The sequence below is a fragment of the Bos indicus genome, chromosome 5 (genome assembly GCF_029378745.1).
Source record: "Bos indicus isolate NIAB-ARS_2022 breed Sahiwal x Tharparkar chromosome 5, NIAB-ARS_B.indTharparkar_mat_pri_1.0, whole genome shotgun sequence".
NCBI classification, from domain to species: domain Eukaryota; kingdom Metazoa; phylum Chordata; class Mammalia; order Artiodactyla; family Bovidae; genus Bos; species Bos indicus.
Window position 1 is genome coordinate 57,316,925 of NC_091764.1, and position 23,115 is coordinate 57,340,039.

General features: G+C 50.0%; 1 protein-coding gene across 2 annotated transcripts; it reads right to left on the reverse strand.

The window, feature by feature from the left end:
* Positions 1–432: 432 nt before the first annotated feature.
* ERBB3 (erb-b2 receptor tyrosine kinase 3) lies at positions 433–21,625 on the reverse strand. 2 transcript variants are annotated; one of them, XM_019961060.2, is made up of 28 exons: positions 21,187–21,625; positions 17,616–17,767; positions 16,911–17,097; positions 16,083–16,208; positions 15,407–15,472; positions 15,121–15,239; positions 14,871–15,012; positions 12,821–12,934; positions 12,608–12,728; positions 10,366–10,439; positions 10,100–10,190; positions 9,461–9,666; positions 9,006–9,135; positions 8,709–8,799; positions 8,331–8,485; positions 7,879–7,932; positions 7,396–7,537; positions 6,580–6,699; positions 5,414–5,512; positions 5,035–5,220; positions 4,713–4,868; positions 4,388–4,463; positions 4,070–4,216; positions 3,649–3,746; positions 3,370–3,558; positions 3,144–3,215; positions 2,425–2,719; positions 433–2,239 (listed from the first exon to the last, which is right to left on the reverse strand). In XM_019961060.2, the coding sequence occupies exons 1-28, from the start codon at positions 21,266–21,268 to the stop codon at positions 1,719–1,721; spliced, it is 4,011 nt and encodes a 1,336-aa protein (XP_019816619.2). In that variant the 5' UTR covers positions 21,269–21,625; the 3' UTR covers positions 433–1,718. The 2 variants fall into 2 exon arrangements, with proteins under 2 accessions (XP_019816619.2, XP_070645619.1); XM_070789518.1 differs by lacking the exon at positions 17,616–17,767 and having other exon boundaries at positions 21,187–21,624.
* Positions 21,626–23,115: the final 1,490 nt, after the last annotated feature.

The window sequence follows — 23,115 nt, forward strand, 5'->3', positions numbered from 1 at the left end:
AGCCAGATTAGTGAGGGATTATCCCGATCTAGAGACCGGACTCTCACTGAAGATGGCACTGTTGTTCTAACAAGTTTTGATGGCCATCTGGGGGAAGTGTTCACAGAGACTTTTTTTTAAGAGAATGAGTTTTAAAACATGAATTTCAGTATTCTACCTCTTAGGACTTTTTCTAACTTCCCCGAACGCGTTATTTGTTTTGTTATTCCCAGTTGGTTGCCCTATAGAGATTTCATAGTAAAACCCTAAAATGAAAAGGACTGTGCTCTATGCTCGTCTTAAGGGAATAAGGAAAAGTAGGGATGGAGAAAGTGACATGGGGCCCAGTAGGATTGTCAAGAGACAGAAAGAAGCATCCACGGCTGAGGGACAGGGAAAAAGAGTGTTCTATCTCATACACTTTGACAGGTTTTCATTTGACAGACAGAAAGCTGCAAAACTTTGGCGTTTTTATTCAGACGTATAAAAACAAAAAATTTGAGGGATAAAAACATACCCCAGTTTCCCATCCAAAGGGACAGAGGTCTGAAGCTGGGTCCTCTTTCTATCCCTACTGGAAGCTTCCCACAAGTAGATGAGAATAGCTCCTGAAAGTGGCTCTTGGGACCCCTGTGAATCTGTCCCTTGGGTGGAGCTCATATACAGCACATGTAGGCTACGGTTTACACAGAGATGTCCAGTTATTTTTCCTTCTGACCACCCCCTTCCACTTCTAGGATAAGAGGTCAGGGTGAAGGAGGAGGCTACAGTAGTTGTTGGAGTTAGACTTGATTCAGTGCAAAAACAAGAAGACAATGCCCCTTATCAGGGCTCTGGCTTACATCAGTTTTCCTTGATACCTTACAGTAAGAGCACATGCATTGGAAGATTTTGAATCATGGACCTGCTACTTGATTTACTTAATCTCTTTAAGGCTCCTCTATCCATGGGATTCTCCAGGCAAGAATACTGGAGTGGGTTGCCATTCCCTCCTCCAGGGGATCTACCCGACCCAGGGTTCGAACCCGTGTCTCCTGTGTCTCCGGAATTGCAGGCGGATTCTTAACCCACTGAGCCATCAGGGAAGTCCCTCTTTAAGGCTCAGTTTCCTTATTTGTAAAATAGGATAATACCTAGGTCACAGAGTTGGTGTAAATGATGAAATGAGATAAATATAGGTAAAGTTTAGCAGGATGCTTGGCACATAGTAAATGCTCAATTAATAGTAATCATTAATATCTACTCCCAACCTCTTTCTTCACAAGATTTCACTTCTCATTATTTCTGCGGGATTAAGGATCGTAAGCCAAAATTTTCCTTTCCCCTGCCGGGTTCCCCCCTTTCCTCTTCCTTTAAAGTCTAAAGGGAAATAAAGGCATACTTTAAAGCCTAGTGTCAACAAGTCAGAGTCTAAGAAAAAGGGACAAGAGTAATCCTTCATATCTCCAGGGAGTTCCCCTGAGGAAGCTGAGGAATGGGATTGGGAAAGCACACAAAATAGGGAAAACCTATTTTAAAATCTCCTTTCCTGGGATCAGGAAAGAGAAAAAGTGCACAGCTGGCTACATAACCACAAGAAATTTGTGTCTAAGTGTTTAAGGCCTCCAAAGTTTGAATGGAATTGTCTAGGACTAGGAAATGGGGCTGAGACCTGTGAGGGAGAGAGACCAAGAAGAGAGTTACTCTCCAGAGGCACTAGCTGCCATCAAATGCTCCCTGAGCACCTCAGTGAGCAGGGGTTATATTCTCTGGGCATTTGCTTTGGGGAAAAGCCTGCTATGCCAGTAATCAGGGTTATCAAAGGCAGAGTCAGTGGCTTCTAAACTACGTAAAGTTTTGAGGCGGGCATAGTGGACCTGGGGACCATGGAGTACAGGCCCCTGGAAAGCTCTCATTTCTTCATACCCTTGCTCAGAGGCTGGGCATGCATCCATGGCTGCATAGTCCCCCCCAGGACCTCCTCCACCACGTCGCCGATTCATATATTCATAGTCCTCATCTGGAGTTGTGCTGGCATTGGGCATGTTGGGCACAGGGTTGAGCGGGCAACTCTGTGTGCTGCCCAGGGAGGCACTGAGGTCTGATCCCACATCCATGTACTCATAACCCAGCTCCTCGAGGGAACTTGGCCTAGGAGGACGAGATGGACTGCACCTTCTCCTCCGGTTCATGTATTCATATTCCTCATCATCGTCGTCTTCTGTACCCAGAACAGAACTGAGACCCACTGAAGAAAGGGTGCCTTCCCGGGAGGAGGTACCTAGGGGTAGAGAAGAAAGGCTAGGTATGTGGTATTACTTCATGGTAATAGGCAGTGGGGAGTAGAAGGGTGTTAGGAAAAAATGAATAGGGAAGGATATGCTCAGAGAAGACCAAAGGATTAAGAGGAGCCTGCAAAAGGAGGATTAGAGAAAGATTTGAGGAAAGCACTGCAGAATCAGGCACCTTTGATGTGTGTATCTGGCATGACATAACCATTGACATCCTCTTCCTCTAACCCTGGTGGGGACTGTGGGGTGACAGGAGTAAGCAGGCTGTGGCGCTGGGAATGGTAGGCACTGTCTCCTCTTGGCCGCGGGCTCCGGCTCTGGCTTCTACACATAGACACCTTCTCCTGGAGCTCGGCCTCGGAGCCTGTCACATGGCCCTCCGATGATTCTGATGCCAGGCGTCCCCGTGGCATTGGGTGCAGAGAGGCTGGACGGGGGTACCGTTCATTGCCTCCAAAAACTGCAGACTCCTAAGGAGGAGAATAATACATGGTGAATTACACAGAAACGAGGGAAGAAGAGAAATTTGTCTAGAAAGAGATTGGGCTGTTCAGCGCCTTCTATTTTGTAGAACCCTGATCAAACCGGAGATTTCCAAAGTCTCCCCTGCTACTCCCTACCAATCCTAAGGCACTGCCACCCAACCTCTTGGTATCCTCTTTTTTAATTTTTTTAAAAAATGTTTTATTTTATATTGGAGCCTAGTTGATTAACAATGTTAGGTTAGTTTCAGGTGTACAACAAAGTTATATGTTCATCTATTCTTTTTCAAGTTCTTTTCCCAACTAGGTTGTTACAGAATCTTGAAGCAGAGTTCTCTGCCCTATACAGTAGGTACTTGTTGGTTATCCATTTTAAATATAGCATCTTGGCCTCCTCCTAAACAGACCTTACCTGGCCAACCTCCCCAAGATTTCCCTGGTTCATAGGCATATATCCAGATGATGGACTTACAAGGCTCTGGCTCTAGGATGAAAAAAGTGAGGAAAAGGTTTAGATTAAGAAAGAAATCTGCTCACTACAGAGGCCTTTGAGTAATTAATATGGACATTGTGGGGTTCGTGAGGGTGCAGGTGTGCAGATGGCTTATAAAGTCTTAGGAAACTGGAAAGTGTCTTACCCCACGTGGTCTATTAAGTGTTCCAATTGGCAGGCTAAGGGCAGAGCCTAGTGTGGTTGCCAGATTCTCCTCCTCTGCCTCCAACTCCAGGTCCAGGTCTAGTTCTGGCTCCAGCTCTACTTCCTCCAGTTCCTTGTTTGTCAGAGGTGGGGGCTCTGCCCCAGGGGTAATTCCAGGCCCACTCTCTCTCTATGAGACCAGGTGATTGTTAAGATAGATCCTGGCTCCAGCCAAGTTCCCCCTTCTAGATCTCTTTGGCACCTCCAGGTCCCTACTCACCTTTATGACCAGATATCGTGGTGGGTCTCGGGCCATCCTGGTGAACTCATTGGCTAGTTCTTTAAAGGTCGGGCGAATGTTCTCATCAATCATCCAACCTGGGGATAAGATGTAGGAAGCAGAGCCATAAGAGGAGAGTGGAGTAGGGAGTAGGGAGGGAAGTCACTTAGAAAACAGCCAATGCTTTGTTCCCTTGTCTTTGTGTGGAGAGCCTGACATCCAACAGCATCACAATAATGTAGAAAGTGCTTAATGTTTATTGGGCAGAGACCATCTGGGGCATGCACTGCTGTTCTGGGTGTTCACTTTTCATCACTGAGCATTGTTTATCTGTGCCCTTATTTTTCTTTTTTCTTCAGTTCAATGAAGCAATAATGAAGTTTAAAAAAAAAAAAAAAGCTGAGATCAGCAGGTAACTCACACTTGACCATGACCATGTAGACATCAATGGTACAGATCTGGGGCTGTGCCAACCGCTCCCCCTTCTCCAGCAGGTCTGGTATTTCAGCCAGTCGCAGCCCTGCATAGGGCTCTGCCCCAAAGGTCATCAGCTCCCAAACTGTCACTCCTGGTATAGGAAGACATGACTAGTTGATGGCAAAATAGTAGACATGGGCATGCAGATTAAGGGAAATCTGACCCAGGATCTGAAGGGCTTAGAGACTCTAAGAAAGGGTCTCAAAAGGCAACTTTGGAATTTGGGCTATTAATCTTATGGTGGGCATCCAGATGGACTGACCATAGCTCCAGACGTCACTCTGGTGTGTGTATTTCCCAAAATGGATACTCTCCAGGGCCATCCATTTAATTGGAGTCTGAGGGATCAAAGACAAAAGCATTACCAGCTGATTTCTACACACTGTGTTAGCATTTCTAAACCCAGGTTCTCCATTGTTCTTTCCTTTTTTGTTCTCTAAACTTTTATTTCTGGCATCTCCAGGTTCCTCTCCTTGAACTGCCCCTGCAGCATCTGATGGCCTCTGAAGGACACCACAGAGCACTCGCTCCCTATTCCCATGCTTCAGTCCACGCCCACTCTTTACCCAGCCTTCCCATCACCTTACCTTGGCTTCATTGTACAGTAGCTGCTTATCATCAGGGGGCAGCAAGTCAGCAACCCCAAAATCTGCCACCTGAACCTGGCTGGGTGATTTTAGTAGCACATTTCGGGCAGCCAGGTTCCTGTGCACCATGCCATGTTCCTCAAGGTAGTACATTCCCTGTAGGGAAGGAAGTTTTCTCAAGGTGGAGAAATTGGTTCTCAATTGAGCCCCAGAATCACCTCAAACCCTTAGGTACCTCTCAACACTTCCAACCCCCTGGGCCCCTCCCTGCAGGCCCATAGGCAGTTCCATCTTAAAACTCCTCCAGGCTCCTCGCACTCACTTTGGCAATTTGTACTCCCCAGTTGAGCAGCAGCTGCGGCCCCAGCGCCCCACGGTGTTGTCTCACGTGATCCAGCAGGGAGCCCAGAGGCAAATACTGAGTGACAAGCTGCAGAGATGACCCTGGACACAGTCCCAGCAGCCGTACAATGTGGGCATGGTCAAGGCTGCCAATGGCCAGCATGTGCTGAAAGACACAACAAGAAAGGTCATCCTGGGAACAGACAGGTTCACATAAAACCAGACCAGGGCTCCCCAAACATTCAGGGACATCTCTGTGGCTAATATAGTACCTGCTAACACAAGACCGTGTTTCTACATAATTGTATCTAACAGCTATCCTCTCTTAGTGGCACACCGAACACCCTGCCTTCACTTACGTCTGTCACAGCTTGAAAACTTTGCCGTCCGCTCTTGTCCTCAATGACTTTAATGCAGACTGGAATCTTGATTGATTCACCCTCAGGAATCCACACGCCCTGGGAAGTTTTGGGCAGGAGTCAGCCTAAGGTCATTCTCCCCAGGCTACTCCTTTCCCTTGACCTTTTTTTTCTTTTTCCAGTTTTATTGAGGTATAATTGACATGTACCACTGTATATGTTTAAGATGTACAGCATAATGACTTGACTTACATGTATCATGAAAAGATTACCACAATAAGTTTAGTGAATATCCATCATCTGAGAGAGAAACAAAATTAAAGAAATAGAAGTTTTTTTCTTATGATGGGAAATCTTAACTTTTAAGAGGATTTACTTTCTTAACTACTTTCATATATAGCATACAGCAGTGTTAATTACATTTATCACATTTTACATCACTTTGTGGGCTTCCCTGGTGGCTCAGCGGTAAACAATTCGCCTGTAATATAGGAGCTGCAGGATATGCAGTTTCAGTCCCTGGGTCTGGAAGATCCCCTGGAGAAGGGCATGGCAACCCGCTCCAGTATTCTTGCCTGGAAAATGCCATGGACAGCGGAGCCTGGCAGGCTACAGTCCACAGGGTCGCAAAGAGTCGTACACAACTGAAGCAACTTAGCATGCACACACATCACTTAGTACATATTTATCTTATAACTAAGTTTATACATTTTGACTGCCTTCATCCAGTTCCTCCTCCTCCTACCCCAGTGGAGAACCTGGGCTTCCCTGGTAGCCCAGAGGTTAAGGCATCTGCCTGTAATGCAGAAGAGCTGGGTTCGATCCCTGGGTTGGGAAGATCCCCTGGATGAAGGAAATGGCAACTCCAGTATTCTTGCCTGGAAAATCCCATGGACAGAGGAGCCTGGTGGGCTATATACTCCATGGGGTAGCAAAGAGTCGGACACGACTGAGCGACTTCACTTTCTTTCTTTTCTACCCCACCTCTACTTCTGGTAACCTCCAATCTCTCCAATCTGATCTCTTTTTTTCTGAGTTTGCTAGTTTTTGAAGTTGGACCTAGAACACTATTAAAAGGTATGGAATGAAATGATCTTTCCCCAATCTCTCTCCTCTTTGCCCTAGATCCTTTCCCCACCTCCCCAAACTTCCTGTGGGCCACTCACTTTGTGTACAGTTCCAAAGATGCCGGAGCCCAGCACTTTAAGCTTCCTCAGCTCTGTTTCTTTGAAGACTCGGGCCAAGACTTTGTTAGCCTTCTCACTGGGATCCAGAGGCTCTACGCTCTGCAGAACAGATGGGAAGGAGGTACTCAGGAAAGCCCACTCCCATATCCATCTCCAACCCCCTCGCCCCAGGTGCCTGCCAAGAGCAGCGAACCCTGAAGGGGTGGGAACAGGAGGAGAAATGTCTCTAGTCTTAGAAAACATTTCAGGCCTATTGGGGAATAACAGACCTTGAGGACTGAGGAAGTTGTGTTCATGAGATCAGGAATCAAGAGGGTTGGATTTTCACTTTGATAGGGGGCTAGGGGAGAGGGTTGGTAATACTATCACGTTGATTACTTTTTCAAACTTTGAATTTTTTATTTTATATTGGAGTATAGTCAATCAACAATGTTGTGATAGTTTCATGTGAACAGAGAAAGAACTCAGCCATGCCTTGAGTACTTTTACACATTTTCTGATTTTCAAAGCATTTTCACATATATCATCCCCTTTTACCCTTACAGCCATCTTGTAAGAATGAGTGTTATTGTTTCCTCTGTATATGTGCATAAACAGGCAGAGAAGGAAGGTAACTTCTTCAAAGTCACATGGCAAATTAGTGGCAAAATCGGGAGTCTCCCATTTCTCTGGGCAGAGTCCTTTCCGGTGGACCATACTACCTCCTTGAAGAAAGGGATCAAGGCTCTGGGGAAGGAAGAGGCTCTCCAAGGGTGATGGTATCGGGCACGTTTCCAGGGTAAGATAGACACTCACCTCCCCCCGTTCCAGGTAGCGCCTCATAGCCCTCTTATTCTGAATCTTGCGTCCACGCCAGTAGAGAAAAGTGCTGCCCAGGATCAGGAAAGTCACTGCCAACCCGACTACCACTGTTAAGGCCATTGCCAGGTGGGTTTTGCTGTAGGACAGAGAAGTCCAGAATTATCCTTGGTCTACGCTTCCTGTACAAATGTCATTTATACCTGTACTAAATGTATAAAATAGATCTTGGGCAAGAAGTTAACATGCACATTTGCATATATCCTTGAGCAATGAAGGGGCTAACCTCAATCTCCACCCCAAGACTACTGCAAGTTAATTTTAGGAAGGGAAGGCCAGAAACCTGTATTCTTGTGTCCCTGAGTCCCATGATAGTAGCCTATATATAGAAGGCCAGAATGAATAGACTCAACTCTTTGCAGGAAGTAACTGCCCTTCCCCAAATATCCCCAGCTCCCTATACCTCTAAGCCCACCATACCTGATTAGTGGCAGCAGTTGGCCTAAACAGTCTTGTAGCTCTGGTCCCTTACACCTGGAGAAGAAAATCAGCTCCTTAAATGGGAGCTTGGGAGACTCCCACTGGAGGCTCAATTCCAACAGCCTCAACTTATAACATTGTTTCAGACCCTTTCATGGCATCCAGTCCCGGAGCCCAAAGCATATCCCAAGACATGGCCCCCATCTCTGGCTCAGCAACCCTCCCTGAGTCCCTCTCTTGCATGAAACTCCCCTGAGTTGAGGCTATTCCAGGTCTCAAATTGTGGTGTCATTTTGAGCAGCTACTGAGTTTCCCTTTCTCTAGTCCTTCACTACACAGCTGGGAGTGGTTCTTACATCATAGTTCCTTTCTGGTCTCCTCAGGCTCTACTTTCCCCCTAGTTCTGTGCTCCTACCCCTCCTCCAGTACCCTTTTATCATCCCATCACTGACCCCTGGGTGCAGTTCTCATGACAGGGCCGACATTCATTCTGAGCATCTGGGTACTTGTAGATGGGGCCCTTGGCACCGAGGACTCCAAAGGGGCAGCTGCTCACACAGTGGGGCCCATCTCGAAAATGGGCACACTGGGCACAAGCATCAGAGCCCTGAGTGGAAGAGAGATGGTCAGGAAGTATGGGATCCCAAGATCAACTCTATACTCCCAATAAGAACTCACCCAGTCATTCGGTTTCCTCCGGCCTCAGGCCCTAGCATCATCTGGCCTCCCTGTGCCTCTCTAAGGCCTTGAATTTTGGCCACAGCATTCCCTAGACCCTCCAGGGCAGCCCTGCCCTCTCTCCCATAGAGATCCTGGTGCTACTACTGTACCGAGCCATTGCACGTGACAGTGCCCTCCATGGGTTGGCATTCCTGGTGGCAGGAGAAACACTCAGCTTCATGGGCAAACTCACGAGGCTCCCTGGGGTGGGGTGGGGCAGGAGGTAAAGAGAGGGGAGTCACTTCCAAGGCCTGACCTGCCCTGATCCCCCAACCACAGGGCCTCCTACCTAATTCCCACCAAGGCACATGCAGAAAGTTATCTAAAGGCTTTCAGGTGCCACCTGAACATCTTCCTCCCAGGGCCCAATCCCCCTACCCCTTCTTGACTCTCTCCCCTCACTGTACCCGTTCAAGAAGTTGCAGTGGGTGACACAGACACCTCCTCGGCTGTAGTTCCGGCAAGATAGGCACTGGCCAGGGCCTGGGCCCCAGCATCCTCCAGAGCACAGTGGATCACACACTTTGCCCTCTGCCACTGGAAAGGAAGGGCTGAGTTAGGAGGAGCCTGAGGTCTCCTAACAAGCCTTTTCCTTACTCTTGCTCATTACTGCTGCTGCTGCTAAGTCGTTTCAGTCATGTCCAACTCTGTGCAACCCCATAGACAGTAACCCCATAGACCAGGCTCCCCTGTCCCTGGGATTCTCCAGGCAAGAACACTTTTGTTCATTACTGTTTCCAGCCTAATGTCCCCCTTTCCTTGGCTCCATCCCTCATTTGTTCTCCCACTTGAAGGGCAGAGCAGTCCTTACACCCCCCTCGCACCTGACCCCCACCCATCTGTCCTGGGCCCTTTCTCTCACCGCAGTCTCTGCGGGGCCGATTATGCTTGATGTCCAGCCTCTCTTCTGAAGGCCCCCGAAGCAGCCTGGTCCAGTTCAGGGAATGGTGGTAGCAGAGCTGCCTGTTGGCACTGATGTAGATACGCCCAGCACTAATTTCTTTCAGGGATCGGAAGCCCAGAGATGTTACATTCAAGTTCTTCATGATCAACAGTGAGAAGCCCCGGCTGAGAGCAAGGAGACCAGATGAGAGGGGAGACCACAGAGGAAAAACTGACCATGCTTTGGATTCATTTTCCTTCAACAAATTTGCTCTGAACTAGTCACTGAGAGGGACTTCCCCTCCTGTAGTCTTTGCCCCCATCAAACTCCCACTGTATAAGTCGCTCAGTCATGTCCGACTCTTTGTGACCCCATGGACTATACAGCCCACCAGGCTCCTCTGTCCATGGGATTCTCCAGGCAAGAAAGCTGGAGTGGTTTGCCATGCCCTCCCAGGGGATCTTCCCAACCCAGGGATCAAACCCACATGACATCTCTGTCTCCTGCAGGCAAGTTCTTTACCACTAGCGCCACCTGGGAAGCAGGTGTGAGACCAGGCCTTATATTTCACTCAAGATGCCTAAGAAACAATTCTTTGCCTCCACACCTCATACTCACTTGTAGAGGCTTCGGCCCCCAATGGTCGTCAGGTTGGAAAAGACACTGAAGTTGTGCATGTGAGGAGGCCAGGATTGGATGTTCAGGTAACCTGAGGGGACAGAGAAGGGTGTATGAGTGGGGAGTCTCTCCCCTTCCCTTCTCAGTTTCAGCTGGTCCTTCCCCTGCTGCTTGGGACACGATTTTCTCAAGTGGTTACACTGCAGTTTGTACCAGTGGTTCATCTAGCCCTCTTAGAAAGGGTAGCCTCTTCCCCTTCCACTCACCTGTGATCTCCCGCACTGTCCGAAAGACATTGAGCTTCTCAGGGTCCAGAGCAGGGATCTTGTGCCAGGGGTCCCTGGGGAGAACAGTGAAAACCAGTCAACAAAGTAGAAGCATAACCTAGTAGCAGTAAGCATGCCTAGTTTCCAAATACCATTCTTCACCAGAGCCAGCTTGAGCGAATCAAGAATAACTGAACTGGTTAACTGGAATAATGATTGTAAGAGACTATGAAACATTGACTAAAACAAGTATCCACACAGATTAAACACACCAACACATAAATAAATAGGAAGGAAAGGCTCTGCCTAATACCAGAATGCCAACAAATTGGCATTTATTTGTGAGGGACAGGAAGGCCTGGTGTGCTGCCGTCCATGGGGTCACAGAGAGTTGGACACAACTTAGCAAGTGATCAACACAACAACAATGGAGTTAGAAAATCATCATTTGGCAATTCTCATAAAAACTGGTTCGGGGGACTTCCCTAGTGGTCCACTGGCTAAGACTCCACACTTTCAATGCAGGGGGCCTGGGTTTGATCCCTGATCAGGGAGCTAGATTCCACATGCCACAGCTAAGACTTGGCATAGCCCAATAAATATTTAAAACACAAAAAACTGCTTCAAGCAAGTATCTCCCCAAAAGATATTTAATTGAAAAGGGAAAATAACTTTACTGTAGAAAAGCTGGCAGACACCACCTTAACCAAATGACCAGAGGCATCATCACCAGTAATGGGACAGATCAATATCATGTGCCTTCTTGATATGATGCACGGAGAATACGTCTGTAGTATTATCAAAAATGCCTAACTTGAGTGGGAGAGGACATAGGTAAACCTGTGGCTGATTCATGCTAATGTTTGGTAGAAACCAACATAATACTATAAAGCAATTATCCTTCACGTAAAAACAAATTTTAAAAAGAGGTACAGATTTACAATTACAAAATAAGTCACAGGGAGGTAATATACAGCATAAGGAATATGGTTAATAATAATGTAATGATTTTGTATGGGGACAGGTGGTTACTAGACTTGTGGTGGCATTATAGTGCATTTAAATGTCAAATCACTAGGCTGTACATCTGAAATTAATGTAATATTGCATATCATCTATATTTCAATAAAAAAGAATTATGTAAAAAAAAAAAATGCCTAACTTGAATCTAAGTGTGAGGAAAACATTAGACAAACCCAAACTGAAGAACATTCTACCAATCACCTGACCTGTACTCATCAACAATGTCAAGGGCATGAACTGTTACAGATTAAAGGAGACTGAAGAGACAATGGATGTACACGTATGATCTGGGACTTTAGTAAGACAATTAAGAGAAATCTGATTGACATCTGTAGATTAGATAACATTTTGTATCAGTGCTAGTTTCTTGATTTAAACAAACGTACTGTGGTTAAGTTAGACAATGTTCTTGTTTTCAAGGAATACACCCTTAAATGTCACTGGGGTGAGAGGACACCATGTCTGGAAATTTACCTTCAAGTGGTTCAGAAAAACAAGAGCATATATAATGAGTGTGTGTGTGTGCGCATGTGATGTGTAGAGAGAGAAATGATAAAGCATATGGTACACTGTTTAGAGAAGGAAATGGCACCCCACTCCAGTACCCTTGCCTGGAAAATGCCATGGGCAGAGAAGCCTGGTATGCTACAAGTCCATGGGGTCGCAAAGAGTCGGACACGACTAAGTGACTTCACTTTCCTTTCCTTTTTTTATGGTACACTATTAACACTTGAGGGATCTGAATAAAGAGCATATGGAAAATCTTTATACCATTTTTGCAACTTTAGATATAATATTGTCCAAAGACAGGTGGTCTAATGTTTCTCTCTCTCTCTCACACACACACTCACTGTAAATGCTGTCCTATGGACTGGAATGTCCCTTGCTCTTTGTGGCTCCATACCAAGGAGCAGAACTAGATGAAACAGCTGGAAGTCATGGGGAGACAGATTTTTATCCAATTTAAGAATATTTAGAAGCCTTTAAGAAGGAGGACACTCTGTCCCTGTCCCTTGCCATGCAGGTGGCTGGGTTGCTCCGGGGTGTCTGAGGGGATTCAAGCCCTGGGGGATTAAGCACTGCCAGGTCCTTTGTGACCTCTAAGATTTTCTAATCTAACCTCCTGATCAGCTCCCCATATGAAGGCTTGAACCAGTGCAATGAACTGTGAGGGGGCTGCTGGGGTGGGGGATCAGAGGATGAAAACAGGATCTCTAACCCATTGAGGCCAGTGATAAGAAAGTCCAGGTTGCCCAGGATCTTGGTGCAGTTCACGAATCCATCAATGTTGCTCGAGTCCACAGTCTGGAAGCGGCTCCCGGAGCCTGTCCCCTCACAGGCTGCAAACAGAAGAGGCTCAGTGTGGGGATGAGGGGTCGGGGCTGAGTCAGGGGAAAGGGTCTCTCGTCATCAACTCCTTTCTTTTACTCACCTTTCGGGCACAGACCCCCACAAGGTTCACATATCTTGAGTCCATTTTTATCTACTTCCATCTTGTCAGGAGGACAGGCCCTGACACAAGACGTCTGATCCACCACAAAGTTATCTAGGAAAGAGGAAAGAGATGAGAGAGGAACACTGCCAACTACCAGCTGAACCGCCTCCCTCCTCATCTGCATGGATTTGCTCCAGTTGACCACCGGAGGTTCCTCAAGTGCCAGATTCTAAGCATGGATTAGAAAGGCCCTTTGCTCTTTGGATCCAAAAAGCAGAACTAGGAGCAATTGGCGGAAGTCATGGGGAAATAGATGGGGGGAACAGGACATAGGGGCCATTTGTTAAGGGTGATGATGATCACAACCCATTGCCCTTTACACTCTCAATTAACCTCCCAACTTGATCCATTTCACCTCCTAAAATTGCATCTAGGGAATTTCCTGGCAGTACAGTGATTAGGACTCGGTGCTTTCACTGCTGAAGGCTCGAGTTCGATCCCTAGTCAGGGACATGGCCAAAAAAAAAAAGAAAAAATTTCATCTAAAACCCTGGTTCATATTGTGGGAAGAAGCACACCTTAAGGGGTAGGATGTGCTTACCCCTGGGGTAAGATGTATAGCAGGAACCAGCCTGGCAACATGGCCAGGACTGCCACTCAAAATAATCACCATTGATTTAACGTTTTATTTAGCCTTCATTTATACCCTTGAAGTCGATAAAGTCTTGCAACATTTTATTAGTGAAGTTGGAAGATGTATCATTTGTTTGTTGTTCTGTCCCCTCCCCCAATATTAAACTGTGAAATTTGATTTGTTTAAACTCTGGATGAATCATAGCTTAGTTTGCATGTCCAGCTTATTTGTTTCTATACATTTTCTTTGATTCTCTTTCTCCTTCTCTCAGGGTTTTTACCCAATATATATATGTGTGTGTATATATGTATAAATACATAGATAGATAGATCTTCCTAAAAGTTTCTTGAGGTGCAAGTTTCTCTGTTTTGTTTTTCTCTGTGATTTATGGACATGATGCTGAGATTCAGTCACTACATAAAACACCCGGCCGTGAAAACAAAACAAAAAACCCAAAGGACTGTTTTTTCCACCAGCTCCAGGGAAGCTATGTGTCAGTCGGAGGCTGGTTTCAGAAAGATTCACTGTTCCTTCCATTCTCTGTTCCTCTGTTTCCTCTAGAAAGAAGTTGATCCTAGTGATTTCAGCCCATGAATTAAACAGGACAAAATAACAAATGTGTGGAATTCATATTTTTCTAAAGGAAACTTAAAAACTGCTGCTACATGTTAAATATGAAATTGGTTTATACCACATGAACACAGAATCCCAAGTTCAGTTTTGGTACTTCCTCTTTGTTTTCAGTCACATAGTACTTCCAAAGTCAAAATGAGAAGAAAAGCTCTTCTGTATCAAACCATCTATGCAATAAATGTTATATTTTAAAAACAGCAGGTTGCTGGTCACACACACACACAAATAAAATAAGATAAAATAAATAAAATCCTGTCAGGGACTTCCTTTGTGGTCCAATGGTTAAGACTCCATGCTTCCAGTGTAAGGGGCATGGGTTCAATCGCTGTTTGGGGAATTAAGATCCCACATGCTGTGCAGTGCGGCAAAAACAATATTAAAAAAATAAAATGGATAGGAGTTCCCTTGTGGCACAGTGGAAGGGAACCTGCCTGCCAATCCAGGAGACACAGGTTCAATCCCTAGGAAGATCCCACATGCAGTGAAGCAACTAAGTCTATGTGCCACAACTACTGAGCCTGAGCTCTAGAGCCCACAAGCCGCAGCTACTGAAGCCTATATGCCTAGAGCCCGTGCTTCTCAACAAGAGAAGACACCACTATGAGAAGCCCACACACTGAAACTAAGAGAAGCCTCCGGTTCACTGCAAATAGAGAAAGCCCACGCAAAGCAATGAAGATCCAGCGCTACCATTCATAAATAAATAAATTTTTGTAAAAAATGGCTGAAAGACTAAAATCCTGGTTCTACTACCATTGTTCCTTCCCTTCAGACACTTACGGGGACAGCTGGCTACACACACTCCTCCATACTGATACTTGGTATGGGGATTGGGTTCCAACTGGAAGGTTAGCTTGTTGTAGACTAGAGGCTGTGGACACTGGCGTACACAGGCCCCACTGTCATTGAAGAGTCGGCAGGCCTAGGAACACAGAAGGCTTATAAGACTCATGTTACATATGTACCCTAACTTCCTCCCCAAAGCCCACATCCCATTTCAGAACAGTCAGGTGGTGGCAACAGTACGTACAAAGCAGTCTGTGTTCTGAGGGCCTGAGCAGCCCCCTGCACACTCGTCATGGCAGCACTGGTTGGGGTTGGGCCCAAAGCAGTGACCATTACACTGTGGGGCACAGATAGTCTTGGTTACTGTAGAAGGAGAGAAAGCACAGCTGTCAGGGTTTCTGGGACTGTGTTCTGAGGCTCTCCCTCACCCTCTTGCCCTCTAGGCTCATCCCCACCCCCCTGACACAGTTGGGGTGGAAAAGGATAAGAAAGTGTACATGGAGTAGATGAAGTAAATGAAGTAGACCCACATGTCTGACAGTCTTCCGGTCCAGGACCCCAGCATCGCCCCTTGCAGGCCTCATGACAGGGGGGACCTGTTTGGGAGAGAAAAAGGCCGTCAAAAAGGCTTGCTCAAATCAACAGGGTATGATGTCAGCACACAGGCACCCAGTCCCGGGAAGTGAGGAGCCAGGGCGGTGTCCCTCCTTGCCCTCGCAGAGCAGGGCTGGGCTCAAGTGAACCTGTCAGCAAGGGGTGGAGCCGCGCCTCCACACCACCCACAGGGCGGCCAAGGGGAGGGCCTGGGGCACATGCCCGGCTCAGCCCAGTCTCAAGCCAGGAATTTGGTTCTTCTTGGCAAACTGAACTCAGTAGGAATATGTGCAAGTGAGTGGACAGGGAGTGGCAGCCTGCAGTTGCGGGTAGGTGGGCTCCAAGAAGGGAGGATGCTGGAGTGGAAAGAGAAATGGATCTGGAGTCGAGACCTGGCTTCTCACTCAGCACAGAGCTCTTCTGCCCCTTTCCCTGGCACCCTGCGTCTGCAGTTCCGGTTCTAGGCAACCGACCTGCTTCCACCTGGCAAGCTCCTTGGGTTAGAGCCTGAGGTTTGTTCAAGGGAGACTGGGTTCAGATTAGGGACATACTGAGGAACAGAAGGGAGTCACTCTGGTTGGGTGAGGGGCAGTCTTGATCATAGCCACTCACAGGTCTTGCCATTGTTCTTCACTACTATCTCAGCATCTCGGTCCCGCACGATGTCCCTCCAGTCGATTGTGTCCATGTGACAAAGTTTCTCGTTCTTCTCAATGTAAACACCCCCTGACAGAATCTCTGAGGTAGGGAAGACCAGTAGGAGGGTCAGGAGCTAGTCAGGGGAGTCCCCCCTCTTCCCTCCCTCCCCACCAGTCTGAGAGGCCACCCCAGTCAGAAGCAGGAGATATGGGGCAGACAGGTACATCCAATTAAGTCCAAACTGCAGACGCCTTACAAGAGGAGGAGCCAGGCTGAAAGAAAGTCCTGCCTCCTCAGACACCTGTCCAGATCCGGTTGAGCCAGTGGGGGAGGGGAAGGGAAAGAAGGAGAGAAGATCCCTGACTCAAGCCCACACCCACACCCCCGCGTGCCCTACCTGCCTGTTTTTCAGCTGACTGGGACGGGGAGAATTTTAGTACCCAGCCTGTAGCCCTCTGGCTTGGGGGGCTGGCCCTTGGGGGTGGGGGAGGGATTCCCATTCCCAGAGAAGAAGGGACATTAAGGTACACTGTACTGAAGTTAGAGGAACGGGTAATAGCCCTGGCTCCACCTTCAGCCTCACCAAGACATGAGGGCCCTCCCCCGGAGCAAGATGCCCCAGCTCCCTGTTAGGGCTGTCTCTCTATTGTTCAAGGAGGAGTGGACCTTTACATCTTAGTGGTCAAGCTGGTGGGTGCCGTGAACGGGCCCTTAGAGGGAGCAGTCTGGGGCCTTGGTCAAGGAGGCACCTGTCAGCGGGTGGGCTGAGGGCAGGCCTGGAAGGAATCACCAGGAACTGACCAGTGAGCTGAGTAAGGCGGAGCTGGCGCAGAGCGTGGCTAGAGTTGGTGTTGTAGTTCAACATGACAAAGATGGCAAACTTCCCATCGTAGACCTGGGTCCCCCGCACCACTCGGAGGTTGGGCAGTGGCAGTGTAGAGAACTCGTTCATGGCCACAAGGACATAGCCGGTCACTTCTCGGATCCACTGTGACGGAGCAGATTGCGTCGGTGAGAGGGACAAGAAATGGGGCAAGAAGTCTCAGTCCCCTTTCCCTCCCTAACTCCTCTAATTCTTTCCAAGTCCTGTTTTGGAGTAAGGAATAGCAGGTGCCACATGACTTCTACAAGTGAAGATGGGCTGTGGAAATGGCTGAGAAATTCTAGGCTCCAAGCCTTTCCTTCCAAGGGCTCCTCATGCCAGGACAGTCTTTGCTTATCCCTGCCTCACCTCCCCAGGTGCCCCTCAGTCCCTGGTGTAGAATCTACCCCACCCCTGTCCCTTCTCGTGGCCAGCCCTTGTGTATCCCCAGCTACAGCCACCAGTCCACAGGCCCTAGATTCCAATCACTGCCCCATAAACACACAGGCTTGGATCTTAGAAACCACTGAGTTTTAGGAATGCTAAACTCCAGCTCCAGCACAGGGTAGCCCGGAGGACAGGAAACAGGCTTCAATAAGGAGGACAAGGGGAAAGAAGTTGAGGGAGAAGGTCAGCGCTCTAACCTGCAGAAAGGAGAGGTCAGCGTTGTGTCCTGTGAGCACAATCTCCAGGTTCCCCATCACCACCTCACACTTCTCATAGAGCTTGTGCAGTGTCTGGTATTGGTTCTCAGCATCGCCAGTCACACTCAGCCCATTCAGAGTCCCAGGGCACACTGTTCCAAGTGGAGGGGAGAGTGGCAGGGGGCTGGACATAAGTTTTCAGCCCCGTCCCCTCAAGACCACCCCCTTGGTCGCCCTCCTCTAGTAACACTCAACATGACCAGAAGGCAGCTGCCCCCAACCCTCAACCGTAGAGGCAGATATCAAGGCTGGACTGAGAGCTTTAACTTCCTCTTTTCCCAAAATCCCTTCACTATCCCCCTGAACAGGAAGGTGAAAAGATTTCCTTCTCCCACCTGGGCCTCCTCTGGGCCTCTTTTGGGTACTACTTTGGGCGCTAAGGAGTTAATCAAGGAGGATGTGGGGTTGTTTTCCTCTCCCTAAGAAGAAGTTAGAAATGGACCACAACTTGGTTACCCTCCTCTTCCCCGCCCCCACTCCAACTGGGCACTTCTCTACCCCCATCCTGCCTCTCTAGGTCCTGGAATAAATATCTCTTTGGGGCAGCACACAGCCCCTATTGTGTCTAGGGAGGGTGGGATGGGGGCAGAGGGTGGGGGCAGTGCCTGGGGCCACAGTCCGGCCCACAATGAGGCAATTCTATCTTGGAGGAGGGGGCTGCTCCACCCTGTCCCCAGACACCCTGTCCTCAGCAGCAACCCCCTTCCACCCTCAAGCCTTGGGTTCAGACCAGTGACCTCACTAGCGGGGGGCCTCTGGCGGTGGCGGTGATGGTGGTAGTGGGGGGTCAATGTAAGCTTTGTCTTTCAAGCTGGAAGACAGGGAGCTGGTTGCCTACCCCACACCCCCTCCCTAAACTCTGGCTTCCCTCTCACTCCTTTCCTCATCCCCACACATGCCAGCTCTCTCCACATCACACTTTCCAGCCCTAGAGTATTTTTCAGCAAATACAGAGAAGTTGGATGGAAACAGCAATCTACTGCCCCTAGTCTCAGCCTTCTACCCAATTTCATTGTCAGAGGAGATCCATTAAGAAGTCTTCCAACATCGCTCACTCACTCAATCCTCACTCGATGTCAGTCTTGGAGGTGCGCTTTACTTTGTAAGTGCGGAGGAGGACATGGGGGCTTATGGGCAATCTTGGACCCTGAAGCCCTACCCTGTCTCTCCTCTGGCTCGGTGAAAGGCTGCGGGGGAACGGGTAGATACCACCTGTTCCAGCCACCCTTCCCTGAGGCGGTGGCAGCTAGTGGGAGGCAGGAGTGGGAATGGAGGAAGGGAGATGGTGAGGCCCCAACCTCTCCTGGATGCACCCCTAGTCTGACCACTCGACCTTTGAGGGGCTCCCATTCCCTATCATTCCCCACGAAGGGAAAAGGGTGAGCTAGACCCAGCAGAGAAGTAAACAGACACGAGCTCCCAGAGGTGCCTGGGAACCCTAGGGTCCTTGGGTTGAAAAGAAAACCACTAGAAAGCTGGTCGTTTCTGCAACAGCCCCACCCCAACTCCCTTCTTGGCAGGACACCCCCTCTTCCAAGTCAAGGCGCCAACCTTTCTCCCCAGATAAAGGAGGAGCCAAGATTTCTGCACAGGGAAGCGGGGTGTGTGTGTGTACACACTCACACGCAGACAAACACGTACACAGCTCCCCTACTGGCCCAGAAGTCTCCACAGGTTCCGTCCTTGGGTTTCCTTGTTAGGAAGTATTGCAGGTGGCCCCATCCTTCCCACCTGCCCGCATGTGTTTGTGCAGACTTTGTGTCGAGCTGGGGAGACTACAGTGTTAGAGGTCCCAGTTCCCTGCCACCCTGAGGGTAAAGTCCATATTACACAAACAAGAGCAAAGGGCTGGGCGGGAAACTATGAACAACACCTCTGAGGAACCAGGCATCTAGGGGAGGAGGGGAGGGGGAGGGGAATTCAAAAGTCCCTGCTATAACCAGCGACCAGGGGCACCGGGAGGGCCAGTGTCACAGGCTCCTCTTTGGTAGAGAGCACTGGGGTGGGTCGCAACAAGAATCTTCAGCCCCTCCTCAACTAGAGGCCTTCTCCCCCAAGTCCCCCGCCCCCATCACCACCAGGACAAAGGGGCTATAGAAGGACTGAGACGGGGCCGGATGCCCAGAGGCTGCAGGAGCCAGATAAAGGGTAAAGAGACCCAACCATGCCTGCCTCCTGTCTCCCTCAGGGAAGGCGGCCAGGATCCGGGACTCCTGGGTTCCCGGCTGAAGATTCCAGGGGTCTGAGCGGAACAGTGAGACAGTCACTTTACTCCATCTCTCCCACTCCAATCCCCAGACCCCCGCCCTCTACCAGCTGGGAGTGTTCACATCCCAAGATCCCAGGGTCTAAATTTAGGCCCAGCAACTGTGAGGGAAGCACAGGTGTTTCTCCCACTCCCACCCTGGGGAAGGGGCCCTGACAGTGCCAAACCTCAAGCTGAGATCTGGGGGGGAGGGGAGGAAATCAACAGAACTCCTCCAGTGCCAGCATCCCCAGCACCCCTCAGGTGTCCACCGCCCCGGAGACACCCCAAAGAGGGGGGCTTAGCTGGCATGGGAGTGGGAGAAGGAACAGAGGGGTGATCTGACTCTTGTCTAGAGGACCGGAGACAGCCAGACAATAAACAGAATGGGAGTGGGGGTGAAGCTGGGTCTGAGAAGGACCCTCCCCAGGATAGGGGGCTCAGAAGACAGGACAGGTGCCCTGTCAGCCCTCAAGTTGGGGAGAGAAAAGGCAGAAATATAGCGGCTGGAAATTCTTCACCCTATAGCTCGTGGTCCAGGGCTCTGTACATAGTAGATGCTCAGTAAATATTGGTTAAATGGTCTGCGGCTTAACAAAAAAAGTTTGGTCAAGTTGGGGACCAGCCAACTTTATTATTTTGAGAGAACGAGGGCAGTCAGCCTCTGCGTGGCCTCTCCCCCTGCTGTCGCCTGGACTTAGCCCCCAGGTTATTCTCCACTCTCCCCAGGGCAGGCCCACTCACGGAAGAGGAGGTGCCACTCTTGTTTTCCAACACTAGAGAACAACAACCTCCCCCCCTTCCACAGCTCCGCCCTGTCGGCAAAACAACGAAACTGGAGCGCGCTGAGCCCCAGGGGCCAAGGACGTCTAGAGCAAACCGAGACCCTCACCTCCGTGTCCCTCTTCCTCCAAGATCTCCACCTCCAATCACCCCCTCACGTTTACAGAATGGAGGTCCTAGTTCCCATCCCTGCAGGGTCCCTCAGAAGTGTGAATGGTTTCAGCATCCGCCGGAGAGACAAATCTGAGGGTCTGCGATGCGCCCAGGAGGCGGTGGCCGGGGGGCAGGTCCCAGAATCGCGTCCCCGCCCGGACCACGCCGAGAACCCCATCCTGACGGTCCCGAGCCCAGGGGGTCCCAGCCGGCGGGGGCTTCGCACCCCAGCTTCGCGCAGCCCAAGCTCCTGCCACTGGCCTCCGGCACCCCACGAATCCGGCTCGGAATCCCGGGTTCGGAGCCCGCCAGTGCTCCCGCGCCGCTTACCTGCCTGCGAGTTGCCCACCTCGGAGCCCCGGGCCAGGCTGAGGAGGAAACCCAGCACCTGCAGAGCCCGGTTCACCCTCATGACTCCAGCGTAGGGTGAGGGGAGCCCAGCCCAAGCCGGCCGGGAAGGGCCCTGGACTAGGACATCGAAGCGAAGCCACCTGAGCCGCCAGCGACCCGGTAGCGGCGGCAGAGGAGGCTGCGAAGTGCAACCGGAGCCGGAGTCCGGGGCGGGATGGCAGGGGAGGAGTGGAGTCTGCGAGGGAGCGCAGGACGGAGCGCAGGGGGAGGGGGTGAGTCTCGGCCGCGCCCCCTCGGGCGCGAGGCTGGAGTAGAGATTGCCGGAGCTTCGGCGGCCCGCCCCGAGCTAGCGCGCCCCACGCCCAGTGCCCGGCAGTTTGGCCGCGCAGATCCTAAACTGCTCTCGCCCTAATTATTCTCCCGGAGTCCAAGATTCCGAACGCCCCCAAATACTTCCAGAGGAGAAAGGTAATGGGGGTGGGGAGCGAACGCTCCAAAGCCCGACCCCCTGCGAGTTGGCCTCGCCCACTAACCAAATCACTCAACTCCCCTAGCCGGTTGGGTCACTTGGGGGAGTTTCTGTCTCAATGTGTTTGCCTGTGTGTGTGTGTGTTTTTGAGGGGGAGGGTGTTTTTGTCGCCCGCTCAGGCCACCTCAGTTTCCCCGGAAACCCCCTCCAAACCCCATAACTCATCCGCCCTGCCGAGGAACCCGAGCTCCAGAGGCCGCGTGAAATTGCACTGTCTCCGGCCGCTTCCTCCTCCAGACCCGGCGCCGGCCCGGCCTCTCCCGGGGATTTGGTAGGGGGGCGGGGGTGGCTTCCAGCCTGGGAACAGACCCCGAAGCCCGCCTTTTCACTTCCACCCCGGGAGGGGCTCCCGCACCTGTCGCCGTCCCCTCTGCTGCCCCCCACGGCCGCCTGGGAGAACAGCTGCCTCCCCTTGCACACTGGAGTTGGACCGCGCCGTCGGGGCGGCCGCCGTTCCCACCACAGGCGTTCACTTTCCCAGGCCTTCGGGGCCTGGGGTCTTCCTGGAAAGGAGGAGGAGGGGGACGCGGAGAGGGCCCTAGAGACTGCGTCCCCGAAAGGCATGAACCCAGGGCACCAGCTCCCGGATCCTAGCCAGAGGCGCTACTGACCACCACGAGGGGATGCCCCAAACCCAGGCCTACACCAAATGGATCGGATGGGCACTTCCTGGTGCCCAGCCGGCGGCAGTGACCTCACACGGTGTGGCATTCCGGATCTTGCCCTGAGAGCCTAATTATTTTCCCCAGAGTTTCAAGCCTGAAGACTTCAAGAACAGTTGAGCTTTGAATAAGAAAAATTCCACCTCTCACTCTGAGCCAAGAGTACTGGCTAAAATTCTTTAAACTTGCTTTGCACCCTGGAGGGCCCGTTCTGTGATTGGAGGCTACCTTTGCCCTCTGAGTGTTGACCTTGTCCTGACCACTTACTTAACAGTCATGATAGTAATAGCAACATTAACATATACATTAGTATACAAGATCGTTTGCAAGTACTTTCTCAAACTTAGAGAATGTTTCACTTAATATAAAAATTATGTGAATTAGGTGACATCACTCTCAGTTTTACAGAACTGGAAATGTGGGACTACTCCAAGATCATCCACCTGGTGACAGTGCTGAGATGATCAGGTGATCAGAAGGAGGGGATCAGGTCTTTGCATAGGACTTCTTGGGTTACAAGCTCTAGACTGGAGCTTCATCTGCTCAGAATTAAAATCCTATCAGATAATCGAGCTATTACCACTTACGGGGCCTTTCATTTGATCACTCATGCATTTTGACCTAGTGTTCAAGGCTCTCATTTCGAAGCAGGAACCCCTCCCTAGTTTCTTTGTTTGTAGAGCAGTCATATTTACTAAAGGTTGTTGTCTGTATTTA